Raw genomic sequence first — 24812 nt, 5'->3', positions numbered from 1 at the left:
AACCCAATAATTTAATTACAAATTTAATTTATAAATAATGTAGCATACTTTGGAGGGTTTTATTTCCCCTTTTTTGGGAATGTAGAATAAAAGTAATGTTAAACGAATTAATCTGGGTAGGCCTTCGATTTTTAGTTTGTTTCCCAAATTAAGTAATGGACTCAACTAAATAAATACCCATGTGAAATTCGGTCTCTAAATTCTGTTCTTCCGTTCTCCCCCTTTTTTCGCTTTGTGCGTTTCAATTGGAGTCAATTGGACTTGGGCCATGGCACACACCATCAGATTGGACTGGATAAGGAGAGTCCTGAACTCATCCAATTCCACCAGACAATGTCGTCCAATGCGTAGGGTTCAGTAGTTGGATTTTAGTACAGAACCTGAAATAGTAAATGTATTTATGTTGTATCCCCTCCAGACGACATTGGTAAGCCGCGGATCTGCAGCCAGGGGCCCTTGAAGCGCCTGATGCGTTTGATCAGGAATAACTCGGGCAAGGCTTCCGGTGGCAATGAATCCTCCAGAACGGGAAGAAAGCCCCAGAACACGCCACCTGTGAACACCGAACGACAATCGCCCTTCAGGGTCAACGCATCGCCAAATGGTAGGTAAAAGTAGCCAGTCTTTAGACGAGAACACCTTTTTATTAGGTTTTTCAATTGTAATTTGGACAAATCAAGGCCGTTAGTTAAAAGACCGACAGTTTTGAACAGCTAAAGACCTATACTAACGAACCCCATCACTTTTTGGGAAATTTATTTTTTGATAAATTTTCGCATTTTTGATAAGGGGTAACATCACAATTTTTAGCGAAAAATTACAAATTTTGAAAATTTCTAGGTTTGAATGCCAATCGATTAGGAATTAAATAACGAGTTCAACGAGGTACGACATTCCATATTTGGATCATTATTTCCATAGTTACGGCCAAAAAACTAATATTTTAGGATGGAAATTATAGATGCGAATTTTCGACGAAATCAACCTTTTCTGTATGGGTTTTTAGTCGTAGCTTGAACAATTCAAGGCGTACAGCTAAAAGACCGACAGTTTTGAACAGCTTACGACCTATACTAATGAATCCCATCACTTTCAGGGAAATTTTTTTTTTGATAAATTTTCGCATTTTTGATAAGGGGTAACATCACAATTTTTGCAAAAAATGAAAAAATTTGAAAATTCCTAGGTTTGAATGCCAATCGATTAGGGATTAAACAACGAGTTCAACGAGGTACGACATTCCATATTTGGATCATTATTTCCATAGTTACGGCCAAAAAACTGATATTTTAGGATGGAAATTATATATTCGAATTTTCGACGAAATCAACCTTTATTTGCATGGTTTTTTAGTCGTAGCTTGGACAATTCAAGGCGTACAGCTAAAAGACCGACAGTTTTGAACAGCTTACGACCTATACTAACGAATCCCATCACTTTCAGGGAAATTTTTTTTTTGATAAATTTTCGCATTTTTGATAAGGGGTAACATCACAATTTTTGCAAAAAATGAAAAAATTTGAAAATTTCTAGGTTTGAATGCCAATCGATTAGAGATTAAACAACGAGCTCAACGAGGTACGACATTCCATATTTGGATCATTATTTACATTATTATGGCCAAAAAACTGATATTTTAGGGGGGAAATTGTGAATTAGAATTTTCAATGAAAAAAACATTTTTTTTTTTACGGTTTTTTTGTCGTACATTTGACAAATCAAGGCCCACAGCTAAAAGACCGACAGTTTTGAACAGCTAACGACCTATACTAACGAATCCTATCCCCTTTATATATATTCCTATATCAAAACCCCTCGTCCCTTGCCACAGCTAATTTGGTAAGGATCCACCCCTTGGCCAGAGGGCAGGAAAAGAAGCGCCTGCCATTCGAGAAGTCGGCCACAATGCGGACGCACAGTGCACAGAGGAGAGGAGAGCAGCTGGCGAGGAGCCTGCGATCGCAGCAGGATGCGAGTGGCAGTAGGAGCTCCACAATTCCACCGCTCAAAATCCTCGAGATGGTCCAAAGGGAGCGCAACATGATGTCGTCGCAGCAACAGATCGATGCGATGAGGACCAGGAATATGGAACGTATGGTGCGTGAATCGCAGGCCAGGCGGGAGCTTCTTGAGAAACGGCTAGAAAAAGAGGTGGAAACCGAATCCCAAACCAAAACTAAAACCAAAATCAAACTGGAGACACAGGCAGTAGTGGAGCTGCTGAAAAAGGCCATTTCCTTCACACACGGCGAGGTGAGGGATGTGAAGGTGTCCAGGATGCAAACCAAGCTGGAGTGGAATGGCCGTTCTACGGATATGAATCCCTTGGGTGACAACCTGCTGCAGTCGGCCCATGCCTACCACATGCGAATACGCTGTGCCATGATCCTGAGTCCCCGAAAACCCGAACCCCAATCCAAGAAATGCCGCAATATAGCCGCCAATCTCATCAAGGAGGAGCAGAGACGTCTGGACACCTTGAAGGCGGAGAAGGTGCACTTAAAGGATATCAACAATCTCCCAATGGTCAGCGTTGAAAATCCAGATGTCTTCTCACACATATCGAAAAAGCAATCAAGGAACAAACTCAACGAAGGACCTTCGAAACTGTTGACAAATTAAAAGCGAATTTTAGAAAATATATTTTTATGCCTTAATCACATTTTATAATTAATTACTAATAAAAAATCAAATGAAAACATGATTGGTTGGATTTTTATTTATCCTTAAAGTTATGCGGCCATTCGAACTATGGGTTCATAAGTTCCGTGTCTTGTTTTCATTTCGCCAGAGATCCTTTTACCTTAGATTATGCTTTCAATTAACTTGAGTGCCGATTGAGTGTCGATTAGACTGCGGTATAGTGGTATAGCCTTTCGAATGGCCGAAAGCGAAGGCCAATTTAACTGTGGACATAGCCAAGCTGTATAATAATAACACCGTAGGACAGACTGCAGCTAATCAGGGCGAAGGCACATCGCATGTCCATTCGAAACATCCCCAGCACTTTGTTCTCCGACGATGCTCGTCGAATTGCTCGCCTTAAAACGGACATTTCCCACTGCGAAATATACACAAATTTTACATTAATTAATTAGATAAACACTTGTAGAAAAACAAGGGAAAATATATATTTATTTTTTGGTCCTTAGATTGAATATAAATTTATTGGAAATAAATTTTAAAAAAATCGTTATTTAGACTTCCAAAATATATATATTATTATATTTTTTTTAAATCAAAAAAAAATTAATTAAGAAGGATCTACAAGTTATTTTTGTTTGTATTTTAAAAAATGGATTTTTTATTATTTATTCTATTTTTCTAATTTAAAAAATTGTATTAAAATATATAATATTATTAATTTTAATTTACTCACCTGCCTGTGGATTGCCTTGGCATTTGCCCCATCCTGCTGCCGGATCTTTGGACTGGCGCAGACCTGGTTCTCCTCCGCCAGCAGCCGTTCGCAGACGATCTGCAGGAGCAGGGCGTCGCCCAGCTTGACCAGGAAGATGAGGCCGGTGAGCAGGAGCTTCAGGCGATACACCCGCAGCCCCAGGGCGTCCTGCCGCTGGATGACGAAGGCGTAGCCCAGGTAAATGGTGGCCGTGTTGAAGTACAGCTGGAAAAAGAGGTTGGCCGCCACCAGCCATTCGAACAGGCGATGAACCCGCCGCCCAATGGCCAACAGACGCTCCTGCCGGCGCAACTGCTCCATCAGTTGGCCATAGGAATCATGGGAATCCCTCCGCCGCTGGCCATTCGCACGCAGTGCCTCGCGGAGGTCGAGGAGCAGCAGGGTGTAGGCCAGCTGGACGGCATCGCGGGCCAGGGAGTTGTAGACGAAATACAGATTGGCCAGGAAGTCTGAAACGCCAAAGGTTCGCATGCCCCAAATCATGAGGATGCTCAGCGCAATATTGAAGTTGTGCACGAAGCTGAAGATCTTGGCCAGGAATGCCACGCAGTAGAAGCGACTGTGCGTCTGGTGACTGAGTTCTCCATCTAGGATCTCGGTAATCTCGTTGTATGCCTGGCACACCTCGCCTTCCCGCAGCAACCGCATTAAAGTCTGGAGTGCCAGTATAACGATCTGCAGTCGTACGTTGCCCTCGCACACCTAAAAGTATTGCAGTTTTATTAAAATATTAATTTGGAATTTTTGTAGCATTTAAAAAATAAATTAAATAATTTAGGTATGTCTAAAAAATATTTCTTGCAATTGATAACTTTTACAAATTGATTAAAATGTTCATTTATTTGAATTTATGATATTCGCACACCTAAAAGTATTGTAATTTAATTAAAATATAAATTTGTAATTTTTCTAGCATTTAAAAATATAAATTAAATAGTGATCTCTTAGTCAAGATTATTTGATATTTTTTAACAAATTCATTTAAATGTTGCTTTATTTAAATTTTCCAATTAAATTGTATGATAAATATTTATTTATTAAGAATTTTTATTTGATTTTATTTTTATTATATATTAAAGATTATCTGGTCAAACATGATTTTTATTCATTCTTATAAATATTATTATTTATATTGTTATTAGGAAACCCATAGTCAGAGATAATTTATAATGCCTAAGATAGATTTGTAAAAGTATTAATAGGGACTCACCTGAATCACGAATCTTTGCCGCCGAAAAGTGCCCTCCGCGAAGTAAGTAATAGCGTAGATATAGTACACGTAATACAACGCCAAGTTGGCCGCAATTGTCAGCCAGCTGTAGGCCTGCAAAACTCGGGAGTGGACCAGACGCCTGCGGTTGGAACTGTAGAAGTGGCAGGACATGCCCAGGACCAAAATCAATCCCATCCAGCAGCGCAGGGCCCAACGGCACAACCTTTCGGCTCGCATTGTGGCCAGCAACTGAATGGAGGACAGGGATCCAACGTTTATGGGAATACACCAAGCGGACGCCCAGCCCTCGAAATCCTTATCTAAATAAACAGCGGAACATTGAAGTGCTATCTTCAAAGGACACTCCTTATCCAAAGGAAACCAACCAACCATTAGCATTCATCTTTTATTCTGTTGAGCAATCAACAAACATGGGTGGTGTTATGTGATCCTACATTTTAAGTGTAATACACTTTGTGCTTTAAAATTATTAAATTAATTTTAAAGTAATATATTTTATAATTTAATTATATTCTAGATGTGACAAAAAAATATTTACTTTAATGTATTTACTCCCTAAACCTATAGTTTTTTTTATAAATTCGGTTTTGATTTGGTTAGCCTTCATTTTAGCCACGTTAACTAGGACCTCTTGCGCAGATAGAGATCAAACTGCACCAGGGTTATGAAGTAGGAGAAGGCTGTAACTGCAATGAGGTACACCAATCGGCGGTCCAGGTGCAAAAGACCGCAGAGCATCGGCGGTTGGTAGTTGAGTAGCTCCAGCGATAGGTGTTCTATCTGAATGGGAATTGGACTTTACAAATTAAAAATATTTCTTATAAATCCATAGACCTAAAAATAGGAATTATGCATTGGGAAAATGCATCGATTTTTTTTAAAAGGTCTATTTTTAAAAGTTAACTGAGGTGCATTAAAATTAAACTAATTTATAGAAAAGATATTAAATATTTCGTCTAAAAGGAAATTTAAGTAGATTTTCTTTTTTGAGGGAAATCATTTTCTTTTTCAAAGTAATTTTCATTCTATAGGGAAATCTAAGAAATTTTCTTTTCAAAGGAAAATCTAAACAATTGCATTTTTAAAGTGAATTTTAAGTAAATTAATTTTTCAAGGGAAATCGAGATAATATCCTTTTTTGAGGCAAGTCTTATAAAGTTCCTTTTTCATGGGATGTTAAGGAATTCACTCCTTTAATTAAAGAGAAATTTAAGTTATTTCCTTTTTCAAGGGAAATTTAAATAAATTCCTTTTTCAAAAAAATTTAAGTAAATTCCTTTTTCAAGGGAAGTCTAAGTAATTTCCCTTTTCAAGGCAAATCTTACTAATTTCTATTTTCAAGGGAAATCTAAGTTAATTCCTTTTTCAAGGTAAATTGATAAGTACTCACCTCCCTGGTCAGCCGCTCGTCCCTTGCCGGTGGCTCTGCGAACCGCCTCACGGTCAGCGCGACGCCCTCCAGCTCCAGCTTGATGTGCTCGTTGACCAGGGTCACGATGTAGGTGTCTATGTAGAAGCCGGTGGCATAGACCGATCCCACCACCACCGGGTAGCTGACCTCCTCCAGCGACTGCTTGGCCAGCATGTGGAAGAGGGTGTAGAAGTTGGTCAGGTTGTTGATCAGGGTGCTCAGCATCAGCCCGATCAGCTGGAACTGGTGCATGCGGAAGCTCTCCCTCTGCAGGCCGTGGATCTCGCGGCACCGCCGACGCAGCTCCTCCAGGCGATCGCTCAGCTCGCAGCAGCGATGGAGGAGCATTCCGCCACCCGGACGCAGGGCATTCACCTCCCGCCTCAGCGAATCCAGCTGGAGATTGAACTGCCTGTAGTACTTGAGCACCGAGGCATTGATCCAATAGCAATAGTCGGCCATGTTCTCCGTGTAGTTCCACAGCACGAAGGCGTAGATGGCGAAGTGGACGCGCACCTGGTTCTGTGAATCGCCATATTGGGCAAAGATCCCGCACACCTGGACCGCCATCATCAGGTTGATCAGGCAGAACTTGAAGTACATGAGGAACTCGAAGGGTTTCTTCGGCTCCTGCGGGGCATCGGCGAATTCTCTTTCGAGATGCATCCTCTGCAGCGTGCACCGCTGATTGATGGCCTCAAAGTGCACGGTATTAGCCACATAGGTCACAATCACGGTGGCATATTTGATGGCCGTGTTGGCAAAGCTCACGTAGAACAGCAGCTGCAGTCGGCGATCCAGAGTGTCGGTTAGGGTGCGAAAGTGATAGCAAAAGTAGCCGGGCAGCACGACAATCAGCAGCAGGCTAAACAGGTGACCGTAGAGGATCAGGAGCACCTTGATGCCCCGCCTGAGAGCCCTCTGGGGCACATAGTCGATCACCACCTGGCCGTAGATCAGGGCGTACACATGGCCGTACTGGTAGAACTTGAACTCGTGCCGCTCCCAGAAACTCCGCTCATCATCGGGCGATGTCATTCCTGCTACACTTTCCTCGGCAAACTGAGCGAAAGGTCGCGTGTTTTGGGAAATGAAATGAAGTGAACTGGCTATGGAATGGTAGCGCCTAATTATTGGAGATGGCCGATACGAAAGGCTCGAAAAAATACAAGCTCCTTGGCTGGTTTCAATAAAATCGAGAGAGAATTAATTAATCTATGTTAGAAAAATGTGTAAAAAACGTATGGTACTAAAAAAAAATGTTCATCGAATTGTTAGATAATGGTGCCTTTTTATTTAAAAAGTAACAATGGCTACAATCTACTGAAAAGATGTAACCAAGGCAATTATAGAGCCCGAGGTCTGAAGAATCTGCAAAAGTTACAAATTGAAATTTAGTATTTAATTATTATCATCAATAAATTGGACATCAATTGTATTTTAAATATATTCTTTAAGTAGACTTAATATTTATGGGGATTTATTGAGAGTTTCATAAAGGAAAAAATTTAATTATGACCTCAATACTCCTTATTCTCACCCTATTTGGCACAATGTCGGCTAAAATATGGATTCGATTTTGGTTTTTGAATCGTAATTAAGTCAAATCAAGGCCCACAGCTAAAAGACCGACAGTTTTGAACAGCTAACGACCTCTACTAACGAATCCCATCACTTTCAGGGAAATTTATTTTTTGATAAATTTTCGCATTTTTGATAAAAATGAAATAATTTGAAAATTTCTAGGTTTAAATGCCAATCGATTAGGAATTAAATAAGGAGTTCAACGAGGTACGACATTCCATTTTTGGATCAATATTTCTATAGTTACGGCCAAAAAATTGATCATTTAGGGAGGAAATTGTGGATTAAAATTTTCGATGAAAAAAACATTTTTTTTTATGGTTTTTTTTTGTCGTAGCTTGGACAAATCAAGGCCCACAGCTAAAGGACCGACTGTTTTGAACAGCTTACGACCTATACTAATGAATCCCATCACTTTTAGGGAAATATATTTTTAGTTAAATTTTCGCATTTTTGATAAGGGGTAACATCACAATTTTTGCAAAAAAATGAAAAAATTTGAAAATTTCTAGGTTTGAATGCCAATCGATTAGGAATTAAATAACGAGTTCAACGAGGTATGACACTCCATATTTGGATGGTTATCTTCTTTGTTTTGGCCAAAAAAGTGATTTTTTCGTAGAAAATACGGATTTTGGTTGTTAGTACAAATAGGAATTTTTCTCATGGTTTTTTGTTCTGTTAATTGGTTAAAAATAAAGGTACGTAAAGTAGGGCAAGATAAATTAAGGGTTTTGTAGCTATTAGTTAGTAATTTAGTTAGTTAATTTAAAATTGAAGCAAGTGACTTACCGCAGCAAAGGTGGCCAGTGAAGGTGAAAAGAAGGGCACCGCCATGGACATGGGTCGCTGGGATCGCATGATCAGAAAGAGAACCAGTCGTCGCTGCGGAGGCTTGAACAACTGCCAGGGACAGGAGAACATTACTTGGCAGAGCTCTGCGCTCTATAGATAGGATGTTAGGAACCCATGAAACCCAATAAAATAGAGAACCCAATACAAAAACCCATTGAAACTCACACTTTCGGCCACCAGAGTTCCGCCATAGCAATAGACCAGCAATTGGCTCAGTGCCGCAATCGTATAGGCCACATAGAGCAGGGCGCCCAAACCATTGTTGCCCACGGTCAACAGATTGACCATGCTGAAACCAATCACCATGGCGGCGGACACAAAGTGGGCCAATGTGATAATCGCATAGCGCTCCCGGAAAAACTTTGTCAAATCTATGATGGCATTGTGCCTGATGATCACCGCCCGCATTCGCTGCTCCAAATTGTACAGTTGCACCGGCGAAAGTTCCAAGTGATCTTGGTAAATTGTTAATTAATTATTAAACTTCTTTAGTGGTTAGGTTAACCCACCTTTGTAGGGCTTAAAAATCGAACGTATCTCCGACTGCAGCACTTCAAAAAGTGCGGACAAGTGGGCACAGAACTCGAAGTAAAAGCCATCACAGCCTCCGAACATGAAGATGGTAACATAGCCCGTGTAGGCAATAAATATGTAGGTTAGGGGAAAAAATGGCGCTCTTAGAAGAACTGTGGGCATTCTGTTGAAGAAACACAGCTTGTTTACGTCAAGGTTAAGGTTCTAGTTTGTTATCAGTTTCCAAGAAGTTAACATGAAGTGAAATTCGTTTTCTTAAGGGTCTGTAATCATACGATTGAAGTTAACCTGAAGTTAAATTCGTTTTCTCAATGTGACGATAATTTAACCAATGACTAATCTTTACATGTCAAGGTTCTAGTTTGCTATCGGTTTCCAAGAAGTTAACGTGAAGTTAAATTCGTTTTCTCAATGTAAGATTAATTTTACGAACGATAAATCTTAACAGTCTGTAATCATACGATTGAAATTGAAGTTCTAGTTTGTTATCAGTTTCCGAAGAATTAACCTAAAGTTAAGTTCGTTTTCTCAATGTGACGATAATTTAACCAATGACCAATCCTGACAGTCTATTATCATACGATTTATGTCGAGGTTCTAGTTTGCTATCGGTTTCCAAGAAGTTAACATGAAGTTAAATTCGTTTTCTCAATGGAAGGTTAATTTTACGAACGAAAAATCTTAACAGTCTGTAACCATACGATTGAAGTTAAAGTTCTAGTTTGCCATAACCCAAAGTTAAGTTCGTTTTCTCAATGTGACGATAATTTAAGCAACGACCAAACTTTACAGCAATTTAAAAACTGAATGGCAAAAGCTAACCGGACATTGAGAAAACGACCCCAAATAAATATTAATTTGGAAAGTAAGCAGAATTTCAAGAGTAACTTAAATCGAAGCGCTCACGTCATATTGAAGGGTGTGAACCAGACGAAGTCATCGCCGCGATGCTGCAGGAAGAGCACCAGGGCGATGAGAATTGGCTTCAGGTTGTAGGTGGTGCAGGTGAAGAAGCCGGTGGACAGGGGCCAGAAGTTGATGCGGGCCGCCATAATCGAGTGGCTCAGCCGGATTTGCCGCTGATCGGGTAGCTCCGTCTTCGAATCGAAGAGCAGGCTCCTCAGGCGGCTCCACATGGCGGCCAGATCGCGGCGGTAGCGCAGCATGAGGAACATCTTGAGCAGCGTGACCGCCGACGTGCCCGCCGGACAGAGCGTCTCCAGGGCCAAGGTGATCTGCTGCTGGTCCAGGAAGCGCATCCCGGCATGCAGTTCGGTGACGACGCCAATGGCCAGGATCACAAAGTGGGCCAGGGATCGCCAGGGCAGGATGTCGCCCGACTTCTCAGGCCAGTAGCCCATTATGCTCAGGCTCAGACGAGGCACGGCAAAGAAATACACGGACAGCGGCTGATCGCGCTTCAGGAAGCGAAACCACTTGGCCATGGTGGATAAACCTTTGCTTTCTTGGCATATCCTGGCCAGGAAGCCCCTTTATATAGGCACTTCCAACGAAAGTGATACACTCTACGTAAAAGTAAAGTCTTGGATAATTAAGAGAAAAATATAAACAGTTAAAGGAAATATTTTAACAGATTAATATGTTTAAATACAGAAGAATATTTATTTTTTAATAATTTATTGCGATACATAAAAACAGATTTAAAAATTTTATGAAAAAAAAGATTAAAAATGTTACGAGAGATTTATACAGAAGAATATACATTTTTAATAATTTATGGAGACAAAAGGGAGTTTTGAAAATTATATGTAACAAGTTTTTAGGAAAATATTAGGTCTTTTTTATATTTTTGTTAAACAGATTAATAAATTGTAAATACACATGATTATTTTACAGTGTAGCCGCCATAACATAACCCTTATAATTGACTTGTTATTCAGACAAAGTTGGCCAAAGTTTCGAGCTGTAACTTTCGCCATTTGGCGGCTCCAATAATTGGCCTTTCGACTTTCGGATCCCCGGGAAATCATCGTAGGCTCCATTTGTTTTATTTATGGAACATCGAATCGAATCGATTGGACGACTACAGAGACGACGACGACGACAGGCACAAGTAGCCGGGAACGAGTCGCAATCAGAGCTAATGCATCAATTAGCGCTAGCCGCTAATTTCAGTAATCAAAATACAAACAAATCAAGATTAAGACACTCGGACGTCGGACTCGTCGTCAAACTCGTGCGTTTTTAACTAATCTCTAGCCCACTCACGCACAGCATGAGGTTTCAGGGACGGATTCGTGGAATTCTGGATACCTAATGCTAGATTACTTGGCTATTCTAATATTACAATCTGTCATACGTTTTCCAGTTTCGGTTTAAAGTTAAACAGCTTATCCACTTTCTTGTAAACACATTCTTCCTCGGCTTACATCTAATATTTATGCAATGTAAATGTAATCACCTTTTATCACCGAGTAAAGCACTTATCAGTTATCACTTGGAACCTGCATCGATGACCTTGATGAGTCACAGTGATAAGGGGTAATGACTCAAAATAGGTGGCCTTATCACAAGCAGAAATCTAGTGCCAAGCGGATTGGATATATAAAAACATGTTGATATTGTATTTTCTTGAGTTTAAATCACGTGATTAAAGCGATTTTTTAGATATATTTTCTATTATATCGTAAAAAACAGTTTGTAATAATATCTTATATCATCTAAACGTTCTCTTTAAAATATAGGGGTAGAAAGCAGAGCAAAAACCACTAAAGCTACAATGTTCATATTTTTACGTATTATTCCAACAATAGTGTAGGTTTTAACTAGGAACTGATTTCTTGAAATACATTTATAGAAATATTTTTTTCAAGATTTTATAGATTTTTTGAGAAAATCTAATTTATGGAAAATCGCAAGTCAGTTGACAGTGATTGAGTATATTAATTTGCAACTACTTGAACAGGATTATTGGCTGGCTAACCCTCCTTATAGAGCACTTTAGCCCCCAATCCGCACCTGTTCGCCCTGATGCCTGTCAGCTGCGGAGTCATAAATCATGCAAACCTGTCCGCCGATGTGTGTGCCCGGTTTTCGAGTGCGACCATTGATGTATTGAAGTTTTTGTCAACGCCACAGACGAGTCTAAACTTTTTTATGCCATTTTTTTTTTGGTTTTATGTAGTATATATACTTAGATTAGCAGCGCACGTTCCTTCGGCCGGTGACGTCAGCGATGGCACGCACACACCTGGAGGCTCACGGGTTTCGGTTTTTATTTAGGCTTTTTTTTTTTATTTTTTGTGTTTGATCGAGTTTGAAAAAGCCGCAACGACAGCGAAGGTCGATCTTGAGCAGCGATAAGGTTACTCTATAAGTTCAGCCTCCAAAAAGGTTCTCACACAGAACTTACACTTACACTTGAAGAAAAAAATGTATAAAAATGTATGACAACTTTATGGGATAAATAAAACCCATAACTATTTAAATTATTTATAATGTTAATATGGGAAAAGTACCGAATTAATGGCCAATTTAAAAGGTTTCACCCCCCGCCATTCGAAAAACACAAGGGCATCAAATTGATTTAAAACACTGGATGATAATAGTAATGATGATGATGGGTAAATTGCTTGATTCGCGGGATTGGGATAGATTTGATGGGCATAATTGCAGCGGCAGTGCCGAGTACCGCAAATGGCTAGCAAATTGAATCAACGCCAATTGTTCGGTTGCCCCTTTTCCATATGCATTTGGATTTGCTTTCTTTTTTTCGTAGTTTTCTTCTCTTTTTTTTGTTTTGGGCTGAACATTACCAAATCGCAACTTCCTTGCAACCGAGGCAGTCGCCCCCTGCCACTACTTAACACGCAACTCAGATACAGTGAAGCCTCTAGGAAGAACTCGGGAATATTTAAGAATTTTTTCAGAATTTTAGTTTTTAAGAATTTATTTTAAGAATTTTTATAACATTATTTTCGGAATTTTTATTTCTTTTTTTGTGATTTGATTTTGTTTTTTTAAAATTATAGAGTTTTTCAGAATTTTTCTAGAATTTTGTTTCTCAATTTTAAATGGTTTTTTCTGATGTCTAGGTGACTTTAGTTTTTAAAACTTAAAAACTTTGTAATACAATAATTTGATCAAAAATGCCTTGTATTTTTATCTTAACCGTTTCCAAGATCTAAAGAAAACCCTACACCAAGGATTCAACTTATCACTAGACATCACTGTACATAGTTATAGAAGTGAAGCTCCCAGCACTCAGCTCAATTGAGGTGGCCTGACATTGTTTTTGAAGAGTCAGCTGAATCCACCGAGGGAGAAAGAGCTGCCTTAATTCGGAAGAGGAACATGGGCATTTTGGGGGCACGGGAGATATCCGATCATGTCGTTTCATTCCGTTTCTGTTTCTGTTTCATGACAAGCCGATCTAAAGCGAACCGAACCGAGTTGAGCTGGCACCGCAAAACACAGAGCACAAACATCCCCATAACCAGAAAGCAGAAACCAAAAACAATATAGCGGGCATATTATAGTGCACATGACTATTAGATAAGTTTATTATAGAATAAATAAGCGTGCGGGCCCGAACCCAAAGCCGAAATGCGAATGCGAGTGTCATAAAGAAGTTAAGCAATTCAGACAGTTTAGAGCATAAATTGTTTAATAGAGTTTATACGCCAATTGGGGGCATAAAGAGTGTCGTTTGGTTTTTTTTTCGCTTCGAACTGCAGACGCACATCCCCCAGATAAGCGGCTAGAAATACGTAACGCTGGCAAAGTTCAGGGTCCCCGGGACGGAATCAGAAGCACTCTAGGTGTTAGATGGTGGTAACTCCAATCTTTTGGCTGGCTGGCTATCGGACGACGGATTATGCAACTTTATGAGGGGCCACAAGTGGCCGAAAGCCGAAAGCCAAAACCCAAACAGAAGAAACTAAATTGGCCAACGAGCGATAGTCATCTATGGAAAATGGCGCCAAAAATTACGCTGACCCCCATCGATTTACTGATAATCGTTCTAGAACTTTGCCGAGGAATTCACGGGAATTTAATCTTAAATTCTCCTCTTCTGAAAAGATATAATTAGTTACTTTGTAACTAAACAGAACGACACGTTGCTGCATTATTGAATGAAACAATTTAACAGTAAGCTATAAGATAAATATTTAGCTATATAGATAGTAAAGATAGTAATAGAGGAAAAAAAGTGACATTAAATACTTGTGGTTGTAAAGCGTATCACTTACCGCTGGGATCCAGAGCAGAATCGGATCGAACCGAACTAGTGACCCCGATGACGCTGGTCAATCGCGGAAATTGGCGCCCAACGCGGGGCCTATAAATAGACCAAGCGCCTGACGATGATGGGCCTCGGATCTCCATCTCGATCTCGATGATAAATTGCCGCTCTGATGATCGCCAATTAAGCTGGTGAAATTAATGCGAAATATGAGAAGTGGTAATGCCAATTCAAATTCACCAATTACCACAGTCTGCGCCAATCAATTAGTCATATATGTATATAAGTTTGTTTGTATATTATGGTTAGGGTGCGCTGCCTTCACCTACTTACCATTAAGTCGGTTATCGCACCGCCACGCGTCGCCGGCTCTTCTTCTAGCCGGATATTTAGGGCGGGCCACCTCCTGGGCTCCTAATCTTGGCCAACTTGTCCAACTTGGCCATTTCCAGCGCTATCGAAGATCAAAGTTTTTAGCTTTTTGTTGCTTTATGCTCGCTTTATGGGCTTTATGGCCGTCGCCTAAGCCAATTTGAATGCAGCCCGGCGAGAGAGAGGCTCGCGAAAAAGCCTCGTTAAATGCGAGCAAACACCAGAAGACGGACGACTGTCGACGATCGCCGGACGGAGGCAGAGGCAGCCAGAGGGGGGAGCGGTTGGAGGGGGGCGATGACCGCAGCGGGAAACGCATGCGCAGTTCACGTGAACAGATAGTCAGCGTTGACAAATTAGCCGCTTTTCTGGCCATGTTTCAGAATTTTTAGGCAGAAAAAAGCCAAAAAATGTATTTACTTATTTGTTTGCTTATTTATAAATTAAGAAAAAAATGTTGACAAAGAAACTTAAAATATTTTAATCAATCTAAATCAATTAGCACAATTGTGCATTACATATAAGGAGATTCTATTATTTTTGATATTTTTAAAATAAGAAAATCTATTTTTGACATTTAAATTTTAAATATTTCAATCAATTTACAGCAATCATTATATTTTTTTTAATTTTCTAATTAAATGATTAATTTAAAAATTTATTTCAATACCAAATAATTACAATAAATAATAAGCATCACCTTGAAAACTCGACTAACTTAAGTTGACTTAATAATATTGCGCATACGCACTGTCAACCAAGTTTGTGAATTGAAAATGCTACAATAAAATTTGCTTTCTAATACACAAAAAGTATCTCTCTTTGTTTTATTTGCATGGCTAAATATAACATTGTGATTAATCTACTCGAAATTGTAAGTGACACAAAATGACTAAATTAAATTACGCATACGCAGTGTTGACCAACTTTACACACGTGACTTGTGAATAATAAAGAAATTATGAATCGAAAATTATTATGAATATATGGAGTATTTATTGCAGATTTTAGCCCAATTCAATCAGTTATTTTTTGGTCTTTTCGCCAACACTGAGCCGAATTGAAGACGCAGCCGACGATTAATAGAAAATTATTTCACGTTTGCTTGTTTGTTTTATTTTATGTCTGTCTGTGCGTCGTCTTCGACTGGCCGGCACATATGTTAATTGTGCATTTAAAATTGAAATAAAATGTAGCTTGTCGCAATTTATTTGATACGCTATACGTTAAACGTTAAGTTGTTGTTTCTTGCGACCGTCTGCCCGTCCAGACGTTTTTATTTGCCTTTAAATTTAGATCAGCTGGCGAATTTGTTACACCCAAAGAGAAAATGGGTTTAACGAACTAAAATACTATGCTAAAATGGTGGATAGAAATAGAAAACTTAATGGATTTAAATGTTATAAAAAAGGTGTTAAACTTAGGTTAATAAAGTCATTTAAATTATAATTTTTTTTGTTAAATTTGTAAAAGCAAAAAAGTTTTATTTTAACTTTTAAAAATAACTCAATTGCTTGCCAGTGTATTTGCAACACCTTTTATAGAAACTAGGAAACATATTGTTAAATCCCATTTAAGGAATATCATATTAGAAACTAGAAAACTGCCCTGATAAGCTGTAAATACCGGCCAATTTACATGGCCGCCTAGACGAAGCCATAAAATCGCACCAAACAATTAACCTTTTTGTGCGAAACTCGTTTGCAATTAACTTTTTCACACCTTCGCCAGCCGGCAAACATGACGAACATTTTGCCGTGGGTGTAGGGTGTAGTGTAGGGTACGCAAGGAGTTCGAGTTTGGGTTTGGTTAGGGGGTAAGGTTTCAGGGGTCTCCCACCAAAGGAATTGCTCCCTTTTCGATACAATATTTACTTTCGTTTCGTCGACTTGACGAGGCGAGCACAACGCCAAATAATAATAAAAATGTGAGAATCTTGAAAAGGTAATTAGCACTTGGTCGTGTTTGCTTTATGCGCCATAAAAATAATCAAAAAATCGAGTCACACATCCGAACATCTCCCCAGTTGTCCGAGTGCCAAGTGATCGGATCGGAGAGCCTATAAAAGCGGATCAATCGCTGCTGGATCTGCGCAGTCGCTCCTAAGAAGTGCCCACTGTATCAGCTCCTTTGCGAAACTCCCAATTGCAATTGAGAAAAAGAGTTCCTTAAAATTATACGAAAATCATCGCTCAAGTGCCTAAAGTTCGCGTGCGTGATTAAGAGTTCGGAAAACATTGTAAAAAAAACTCACAATAAAATGCATTCAGCGTAAGTTGTTCATCATTACATCAGCCGACTGTCCTTGTCCTTGTCAAACAAAAAAAAAAAAAAAAAAACAAAAGTTTTACAAAATAAAACTCATTTGCTGGCGATCCAGCTGATAAGCGACTTTTACTCATTTACACGCATTTGCTCGCACATCAAAAGTGAATTAAAAATAAACAAAACAATTTGGCAACTCAACCTGCAACTGTTAATCTACACAGAAAACATAATCGTTGAATTCTGTGTGCACCTATGAATCAAAAATAATTCTTTTAAAATAAAGTGAGATTGGATTTTATTTTTTGAAATTATTTTTGGTTAATAAATATAACTTTTATTTTCTTAACCCGGAAAAAAAGATTATTAATATAAATTATAGTTCTTGCTTTATAAAAAAAAATGAAAGAAAATTTTCCGGAAAAGTATAATATTCTAGTTAACAATTTCAAAATGTTCTTTTCCTAGAAAATTCCAATTAGATAGAAGTAGTGTTGATTTTTTTTCCCGTGTTACCGGAAGCGTCAGCCAGGAATCCAATTGGGAGAGGGACCCTCTCTCTCTCCCTCTCCCCCTATTCCGCTCGCGAGCGACAAGCTGCGTCGGCGTCGGGCGACAAACTGCAAAGCGTCTAATCAGTGGGTGGGAGTGGGAGGAGGGCCAAGGGGATAAGCTAGTGGTGCGAGTGCGAGCGAGAGGGAGGGGGCGTTGATCGTGCGGCGACTGCGCTGCTGCAGCGCTGCCAGCGCGGCGGCGACAACAGCTGTTGCTTTTGTTTTCAATGGCGCTCTGCCGACGTCGCAGTCGCCGTCGTTGCTAGTTTGTTGTAAGTAATAGTATGGTGTGTAGTGTAGTGTATAGTATAGTGTATATGGCCGTATAGTATAGTTTGTACAGCAACAACAACAACAACAACTGGCGTTGCTTTTGTTTTGCTTTGTTGTTTGTTGTTGGTCATTATAAATTGAGTTGGAACAAGGGAATCCAGCTTAGTCGTGTTCCAGTAACGCTTCCGCGCACAACAAATTCTGATTCCCAATTCAAATCCCAACCAGAAAGGACGCAGCCAGTCGTCCCGCAAAAAACGCAATCAGATAAATAAATAGAAAACAGAAAAAATCAATCAGGTGCATATCCAAAAAAAAAGAATTGAGAATAATTCTACGAGTGCCAAACGAACATTGTTTATTTCTAAACCACTTTCCATATATTTTTTTTGGGTGCCCTAATCGCATGAGCAGTATGTCCGCTAGGATCCTGGAGGACTCGCCCAATGCGCGCATCAACAAGACGATCCTCGATCGCTACCTTTCGCTGCCGCTCGAGGACAACGTCGTCCAGGCCACCTACGTGTGGATCGATGGAACCGGTGAGGACCTGCGCTGCAAGGATCGCACCCTCGACTTCATCCCCCAGAGCCCCAAGGGTGAGTTTTTGGTTAAATATGCTTGAATACCACCTTTCCCATTGAAATTTCGGTTTTATAACTGAGATAACTCAGGATAGAAACTTGTTGGAACTATTTGTAAAATATAACCGAAACAGTTCTTACTCAGGATTACATTACAATATCCCATTATTTTTGGTTATTTTTGAAACCTCTTATTCGGAACCAAAACTCCGATAAAAACCCCATTTTAATTGTTAGTACTCAGCAAAAGATCATGTTCTTTTGGAACTTTCAATAAATCCAATAAATTAAAAAATTCAATTTTTTTTGTAGGTCACATACCTTAATTCTAATTCCCGATTACTTTCTTGTTAAATAGCACTTCGATCAAGTAGCTGAAATGGCGGCATTAAGTAATTTCCAGCTTATCGCAGCATAGGTCGCGTTCGCACTTGATTTATGTGCGAAATACTTGATTTTCTGCCAGTGTAATCTTATCTGGAGTGGCCAAACTCTTAAAACTGTCTCCGTCTCAGGCGTTTGGCTAGATTTATCGCCGTAATTCACTAGTTTTCGCCCCATCCAAGTCGCTTTTATAACCAGCTGCAAATCGTAATGGGCATTTAATGGGTCGCGTGTGAATGAACTTGAATTCGGCAATTGGAGTTGGTTTGGAAATAAAATTAAAGCGGCCAAAACAAAAGAAAAAAAGATATGTAGAACAAAGAATCAGAAATCACAAAGAAATGGCTGCAAGAAGATAAGTCCAAGTCTCGCCAGGTGCTAATTTCTCCAAATTAGTCAAACACCTTTAATGACCAGAAATACAGGCACACTCTTAAATTAGAAGCTAATTGAGTGAACTTCTAAATTCGGCAGACGCTATGAGTTTTTTCACAGGTTTTATATAACGGATCATTCAGAAGTCAAGGTTTATTTACATTTATCATAAAAGTTGAGAGTAGAAAAATCTAAAAGAATTGTAAAATGATCTAAAAATATTATAGAAATGTGGAATATCTCCTAAAAAAAATCGATATAATATCGTTAGGATAAACACTCAATAAATCGTAGAGATAATATTAATTTTATACATTTTTCCCGCTTAAAAAAACTATTTATTTATATGTGGAGCATGACAATGTATGTCCACTATCTTTAGCTGGCAAATTGTCTGTATTAATTCGTTTTAAATTCGCATTTCGCCAGCAATTACTACGCAATAGCTCTATATGCTATATGGGGCTATACTATGTACAATAGATCTGTGCGATTTTACGAGCGTCTGAAAATCCAGCCCATAAACGCCCCGAAAAATTGTGGCAATGAACGGCTTCGTCTGTTGCGGTTTTTTATTGATCCCTCTCACGGGGTTATACAACCCCAGCCCAGCACAGCGATGACCTTTGCCTTGGCACGATTCTGGCGGCGGTTCTTCGGCATTTCGAACGTCTGGGAAGTGCTCGCTTTATGGTCTAAAAACAGAATTTTCACGACTCGCGTCTGATAATGCGATTTAATCGCGGGGGCTTTATAAAAGGCCGTCCGGACTTGAAAGAGTTTTAATTTCAGTGTTAATTGATTGCGTTTTAATGTGCAATTACCCACGGCGTGCGAAGAGGAGGCATTTTAGGAGTGTGGGTATTGGGGTATTGTAAACTAATTTTGAACTTTCTAACTTTAGCACAGCTAAAGTTTATGAAGACTTCTAACTGCTTTTAGGAATTTCATCATATTCATATTATATTTAATATTTTCTGTGGATATTAACTACCAATCTAAAACGAATATTTAGATTTCAAACTTAAGTAAAAGCCTAAAAGATTTATTTTATCATCCATTTAAAATAATATAAATAGGAAAAGGAAAACTATCCTTAAAATAAGAAGGATTAATTCAGATTTTTTACTATTTTTTTAATTTGAATAAAAATATATATTTGCAAAAAAAAAAAACTAATTTCAAATTTCAATTGGAGGAGTTGCAACGGTAAATTGCCACCGCAAACCCAATCAGCCGAGCGACAAGGACGGAGAGTTGTCGGTTCGACTTAAGAAAAAACCCCCCAACTTAGCAAAACCCCGATCAGCACGCGAACTTGTCACCTCAATAATTACACTTGCACTTGAAAGCAAAAGCAAAGCACAAATAAAAACAAATGACTTAATGCGCACAATTACTAATTAAGAAGCGCACTTACACTCGCTCTGTCCCACTCGCACACAGTGCATTGGACGGACGTTGGAAAGGGACAGACATATGGAGCGTAGGTGTGAGAGAAAGCGGCCTTTAATTTGTATTTGTTTTTTGACGAGCGAGTAAGTGACGCACCCTAATGGGAAAAATGGGAAGGGACCCTCTCACATTTCAAGTTCAAAGTGAAATTGTAATTGGGCAAAATACAAATTACAAAATGACATTTAATCGCCGATGCGTGCCCCTTCTATTCAATAAAAGGACAATCGATTTTGTCGTCATTGCCTTTCGACCGCCAAACCGCAAGAACGCCAATATATCAGCTGCAATCAAAAGTAATTGAAAACTTTGTAACCCGATTGCATTTATAAACACTTCAGTCCACTAAATTGCCAGTCACTTCAAGGATGGACTGAGAAGTACAGTTTGTAAATATGGAAAGGGTCACACTGGGAAAAAAGATTTTCCCTGAAAACAAGAAAAAATTAAAACAAATATAATTCTTCTGCATACGATCTATTTTACATATTAATTTAATTGAAAGTTATAAAACTTAAATGTCTTTTTTGCTAATAGTTTTTTTCCATCGAAATCAATGATCTCATTAATTATTGAATAAATGTAATCTGTAAGGTCAACTGATTGATATGATTATTCGGATGAATTACTATAGAAAAAGTGTAAGCTCTCAAGAGCAATGATCTCAGAAGTGCAATCTCCAACGACTGATAGTGAATTATTTGTCTCGCCGTGTAGGACAGAAATCGGAAGCAAATAGCAACAGTGTTTGGTGGATGTCGAGGTGGTACGATGTTTATAGGGAGGGGGTTGGATGGGCGGTAGGCGGTGGGTGGAGAGCAAGGCTAATAACTGTAGTGCTGCTGCCGCTGCTGGCACAGTGACACACTGACATTCTATAGTCGTAGTTGAGAACCAGTTGTGTGGCCACCGTGTGTGTGGAAAAATCTACAGCTGTTTATCAATTCGAGTGGTACACAACACACACATTTAAAGGGGAAAGAGGGATAGAGATAGAGAACCAACACGAGATACCAGATTGTAAATGAAAACGCTGGCTCAAGGTCACCCCCCGCCTGTTACAACAATGCACCGCACTCCCCCTTTCGCCCCCTAGAAATTTGCATAAGTGAAATATTTTCATTAGCATTATTTACATACGGGGAATTAACTATTTATTATAATAAACAACGGGCAATGGGGAAACGAGTTACCGAGTAAACAAACATCCGTCACCCAACACCTCCCCGTTTATCTCGGCTTTTATCTCACTTACAAACCTTATTTTTTGATGGATCATCAAAATGCAAGGCGAGTTTTGGAAAAAAAAAATAATAGGGGGTGAGATGTGATGATGTTTTTGTGAGGAGAAGCTTACAGCTTGCGTTTTGAAACCTAATAGGCACAATAATTTCATTCATTTGAATATGCACGCACTTACATAAGCAAGGGTACAGTTCTAAAAATAAAATAAAAAGTGCTCAAACAAACGTAGATTAATTATTTTTGTCTTTAAAAAATGTATCAGTTTAGTCCTAACAATTAAAACTTTTGTTTACTATATTAGCTTCCAGTATTTACCACCCACTTTAGTTAAACAGCAAGTAATTAAGCTTATTGTAAATCAAACTAAAGTAATATTTAAATGAAAACTTGAAAATCCATATATCTTGTTAATATATGGCTAGCAATAATTAAAAATACTTAGGTTTGAAATAATCTATATTTTTTAAGATTTTTTTTAACGAGTGGGGAGGGTGCCTGAAATAAGGGGTTACTAATGGGGAGATGTGAATTTTCAAACGGAACCCCAATCCCCAAGCCCGGTCAATTGCCGTCAATTATATTTAATTCGAGGGTATCGCATGCTAAGTGAGCGACGAGGTCACCCCTTCAAAATTAACCCCCCAGCGACAACTAATGGTCATAGACCGAACCCGAACCCCTTTAACCCCCTTACTTATTTTGCATTTCCTCTAACATTATTACAGAGCTGCCCGTTTGGAACTACGATGGAAGCTCGTGCTACCAGGCCGAGGGATCGAACTCGGACACCTACCTGTACCCGGTGGCCATCTACAAGGACCCCTTCCGCCGCGGCAACAACATCCTGGTGATGTGCGACACCTACAAGTTCGACGGCACCCCCACGGACACCAACAAGCGCAAGACCTGCCTCGAGGTGGCCAACAAGTGCGTCGGCGAGGAGCCCTGGTTCGGCATCGAGCAGGAGTACACCTTCCTGGACTTCGATGGCCATCCACTCGGCTGGCCCAAGAACGGCTTCCCCGGACCCCAGGGACCCTACTACTGCGGCGTTGGTGCCAATAAGGTAAACTTTTTTTTTTTTTTAATATTTTAAGATTTAAAATTTAAAAAGTTAAAGAACTGCATTTTATTTTCTATAGATTTATATAGACTTTAAATTTAAAATTCAAAAAGTTAAAGAACTTAATTTGTTTCCTTATTTTTAAAACATTAAAAATAAAGCAATATCTATTTTCTTCTGCTTTTGACCAATATGGCGTATACGTAATTTAACGCATTTCAACATATTCGTTTTTTAAGGGTATTTTATCCTTATTTACCATATTTAAACATTTAAAAAATTCAATATCTATTTTCTTCTGCTTTCAACCAATATGGCGTATACGTAATTTTCAGATTTTTTATAAAAAAAAAATATATTTTGAAATAATTTTTAAAGACTTTTGATGTGTAATAAAAACATGTTTAAACCTAAATTTTAAAAGGTAAAATAAAAAAAGAAAAAGAATAAGAAATAGGAGAAGGCCAATGGGTCGTATACGTAATTTTGTACATTCAAATATTTTTAAACATATCACTTACCATTTTTTGTTGTAGGTCTACGCCCGCGACATTGTGGATGCCCACTACCGTGCCTGTCTGTACGCCGGAATCAAGGTGTCCGGTACCAATGCCGAGGTGATGCCCGCCCAGTGGGAATTCCAGGTGGGACCCTGCGTGGGAATCTCCATCGGCGATGATCTCTGGATGGCCCGTTTCCTCTTGCACCGCATTTCCGAGGAGTTTGGCGTAAGTTATACTTGATATTTGGTTCAAAACTCACACTCAAAAAAAAAAAAAAAAAACAGCGATACAAAGAAGAAACGCCGTGTGCCCAATGCAAGATAGGCGTGTGAATAATGTAGTCTAATGTGGAAATTCTTGTTGTTTTCCCAACAGATTGTGTCCACTCTGGATCCCAAGCCGATGCCCGGCGATTGGAACGGCGCCGGTGCCCACACCAATGTGTCCACGAAGGCGATGCGCGAGGATGGCGGCATCCGGGACATCGAGAAGGCGGTGGCCAAGCTGTCCAAGTGCCACGAGCGTCACATCCGCGCCTACGATCCCAAGCAGGGCCAGGACAATGCCCGTCGTCTGACCGGCAAGCACGAGACGAGCTCGATCAACGACTTCAGTGCCGGCGTGGCCAATCGCGGCTGCAGCATACGCATTCCGCGCGGCGTCAATGACGATGGCAAGGGCTACTTCGAGGATCGCCGCCCCAGCTCCAACTGCGATCCCTACTCGGTGGTGGAGGCCATCTTGCGCACCATCTGCCTGGATGAATAGGATGGAATCGGATGGATGGCTTCATCCATTTGCAGTTGTTATCGATTTATAGATGTTGTTGTTAAACCACCTTTGATCCACTGATCCACTGACCCACGAAACACCCCGAAAACACCGAACGCGAAGTTATATACATACCGTAGGCTTAGTTTTTACCTAACGTATTTTTTGAAAAGAACCCAGAACTAGAACCCTAAGGCAGCCCCCTTCTTGCTGATATTTCCCCAAGTTTTTTTTCTTTTTTTTTGTAGCTGCTGTTATTTAGGTTTTAGTATGAGTTTTTTTTTTGGACCAGAAGATGAGATCATGAGGAGCAAGAACCCAAAAAAGACATCCCCACCACCCCCACAAGAAAAAAAAGAAAAGCATAAAACATAAAGCTCTAGTATCAAACACTCCCCTGAGAAAACCCTATAAAAGACCCTAGCCCCTACTTGTTAATGATATTAAATAATTAACTTTAATCCTAAACTACATACATATACTCTCTAGTTAAGTAAATGCACTAAAAAATAAAAAAAAATACAACAAACGAGATTTTCTTTCACTGATTTGGTTGGTGGTTTCGATTTTATAGAAATTCTAAAGATCTAGTATTAAAGATTATAAAATGAATACAAAATAAAATTAAGCGATAATCTAACGATCTAAAATTAAAGATCTTAAAATGAATTTAAAGTAAAATCAAACTTTATAAATAAGGTTATATTTATAAAACTATAAATA

The 24812-nt window shown here is 39.3% G+C and overlaps 5 protein-coding genes across 7 annotated transcripts; 2 read left to right on the top strand and 3 right to left on the bottom strand.

The window, feature by feature from the left end:
• Positions 1–131: 131 nt before the first annotated feature.
• Positions 132–2704, top strand: LOC108066910 (uncharacterized). Of its 3 annotated transcripts, none has more exons than XM_017155673.3 (3): positions 132–347; positions 419–604; positions 1832–2704. In XM_017155673.3, exons 1-3 carry the CDS (start codon positions 269–271, stop codon positions 2620–2622), a joined length of 1056 nt encoding a protein of 351 aa, XP_017011162.2. In that variant the 5' UTR covers positions 132–268; the 3' UTR covers positions 2623–2704. The 3 variants fall into 3 exon arrangements, with proteins under 3 accessions (XP_017011162.2, XP_070074990.1, XP_070074989.1); XM_070218889.1 differs by having other exon boundaries at positions 144–352; XM_070218888.1 differs by having other exon boundaries at positions 144–357.
• Positions 2705–2878: 174 nt separating this feature from the next.
• Gr10b (Gustatory receptor 10b) lies at positions 2879–5033 on the bottom strand. The gene is made up of 3 exons (XM_017155617.3): positions 4632–5033; positions 3380–4123; positions 2879–3061 (listed from the first exon to the last, which is right to left on the bottom strand). The coding sequence occupies exons 1-3, from the start codon at positions 5031–5033 to the stop codon at positions 2903–2905; spliced, it is 1305 nt and encodes a 434-aa protein (XP_017011106.3). The 3' UTR covers positions 2879–2902.
• Positions 5034–5276: 243 nt separating this feature from the next.
• Positions 5277–7104, bottom strand: Gr10a (Gustatory receptor 10a). Its single transcript, XM_044396111.2, has 2 exons — positions 6046–7104; positions 5277–5435 (listed from the first exon to the last, which is right to left on the bottom strand). The coding sequence occupies exons 1-2, from the start codon at positions 7102–7104 to the stop codon at positions 5277–5279; spliced, it is 1218 nt and encodes a 405-aa protein (XP_044252046.1).
• Positions 7105–7350: 246 nt separating this feature from the next.
• Positions 7351–15115, bottom strand: Or10a (Odorant receptor 10a). The gene is made up of 7 exons (XM_044394892.2): positions 14579–15115; positions 14253–14433; positions 9946–10582; positions 9015–9202; positions 8671–8960; positions 8443–8595; positions 7351–7437 (listed from the first exon to the last, which is right to left on the bottom strand). Exons 3-7 carry the CDS (start codon positions 10482–10484, stop codon positions 7387–7389), a joined length of 1221 nt encoding a protein of 406 aa, XP_044250827.1. The 5' UTR covers positions 10485–10582; positions 14253–14433; positions 14579–15115; the 3' UTR covers positions 7351–7386.
• Positions 15116–17855: 2740 nt separating this feature from the next.
• Positions 17856–24618, top strand: Gs2 (glutamine synthetase 2). The gene is made up of 5 exons (XM_017155643.3): positions 17856–18009; positions 18124–18308; positions 22478–22818; positions 23352–23543; positions 23694–24618. Exons 2-5 carry the CDS (start codon positions 18125–18127, stop codon positions 24084–24086), a joined length of 1110 nt encoding a protein of 369 aa, XP_017011132.1. The 5' UTR covers positions 17856–18009; position 18124; the 3' UTR covers positions 24087–24618.
• The last annotated feature ends 194 nt before the right edge of the window (positions 24619–24812 follow it).

The sequence above is a fragment of the Drosophila takahashii genome, chromosome X, assembly GCF_030179915.1.
Source record: "Drosophila takahashii strain IR98-3 E-12201 chromosome X, DtakHiC1v2, whole genome shotgun sequence".
Taxonomy (NCBI): domain Eukaryota; kingdom Metazoa; phylum Arthropoda; class Insecta; order Diptera; family Drosophilidae; genus Drosophila; species Drosophila takahashii.
This window is presented reverse-complemented; position numbering and strand designations above follow the sequence as displayed.

Excerpts from the sequence above, each read along its gene's own strand:
- Gs2 (XM_017155643.3), top strand. The coding sequence starts at position 18,125 with ATGTCCGCTAGGATCCTGGAGGACTCGCCCAATGCGCGCATCAACAAG. Across the intron at positions 22,819-23,351 it reads GCGGCGTTGGTGCCAATAAG|GTCTACGCCCGCGACATTGT; the intron begins GTAAACTTTTTT and ends TTTTTGTTGTAG. Across the intron at positions 23,544-23,693 it reads GCATTTCCGAGGAGTTTGGC|ATTGTGTCCACTCTGGATCC; the intron begins GTAAGTTATACT and ends TTTTCCCAACAG.
- Or10a (XM_044394892.2), bottom strand. The coding sequence starts at position 10,484 with ATGGCCAAGTGGTTTCGCTTCCTGAAGCGCGATCAGCCGCTGTCCGTG. Across the intron at positions 8,961-9,014 it reads GATTTTTAAGCCCTACAAAG|ATCACTTGGAACTTTCGCCG; the intron begins GTGGGTTAACCT and ends CAATTTACCAAG. Across the intron at positions 8,596-8,670 it reads GAACTCTGGTGGCCGAAAGT|AGCGCAGAGCTCTGCCAAGT; the intron begins GTGAGTTTCAAT and ends TCCTATCTATAG.
- LOC108066910 (XM_017155673.3), top strand. The coding sequence starts at position 269 with ATGGCACACACCATCAGATTGGACTGGATAAGGAGAGTCCTGAACTCA. Across the intron at positions 348-418 it reads CAGACAATGTCGTCCAATGC|ACGACATTGGTAAGCCGCGG; the intron begins GTAGGGTTCAGT and ends TATCCCCTCCAG. Across the intron at positions 605-1,831 it reads GGTCAACGCATCGCCAAATG|CTAATTTGGTAAGGATCCAC; the intron begins GTAGGTAAAAGT and ends CCCTTGCCACAG.
- Gr10b (XM_017155617.3), bottom strand. The coding sequence starts at position 5,033 with ATGCTAATGGTTGGTTGGTTTCCTTTGGATAAGGAGTGTCCTTTGAAG. Across the intron at positions 4,124-4,631 it reads GGCAAAGATTCGTGATTCAG|GTGTGCGAGGGCAACGTACG; the intron begins GTGAGTCCCTAT and ends CAATACTTTTAG. Across the intron at positions 3,062-3,379 it reads CCAAGGCAATCCACAGGCAG|TGGGAAATGTCCGTTTTAAG; the intron begins GTGAGTAAATTA and ends TATATTTCGCAG.
- Gr10a (XM_044396111.2), bottom strand. The coding sequence starts at position 7,104 with ATGACATCGCCCGATGATGAGCGGAGTTTCTGGGAGCGGCACGAGTTC. Across the intron at positions 5,436-6,045 it reads ACGAGCGGCTGACCAGGGAG|ATAGAACACCTATCGCTGGA; the intron begins GTGAGTACTTAT and ends ATTCCCATTCAG.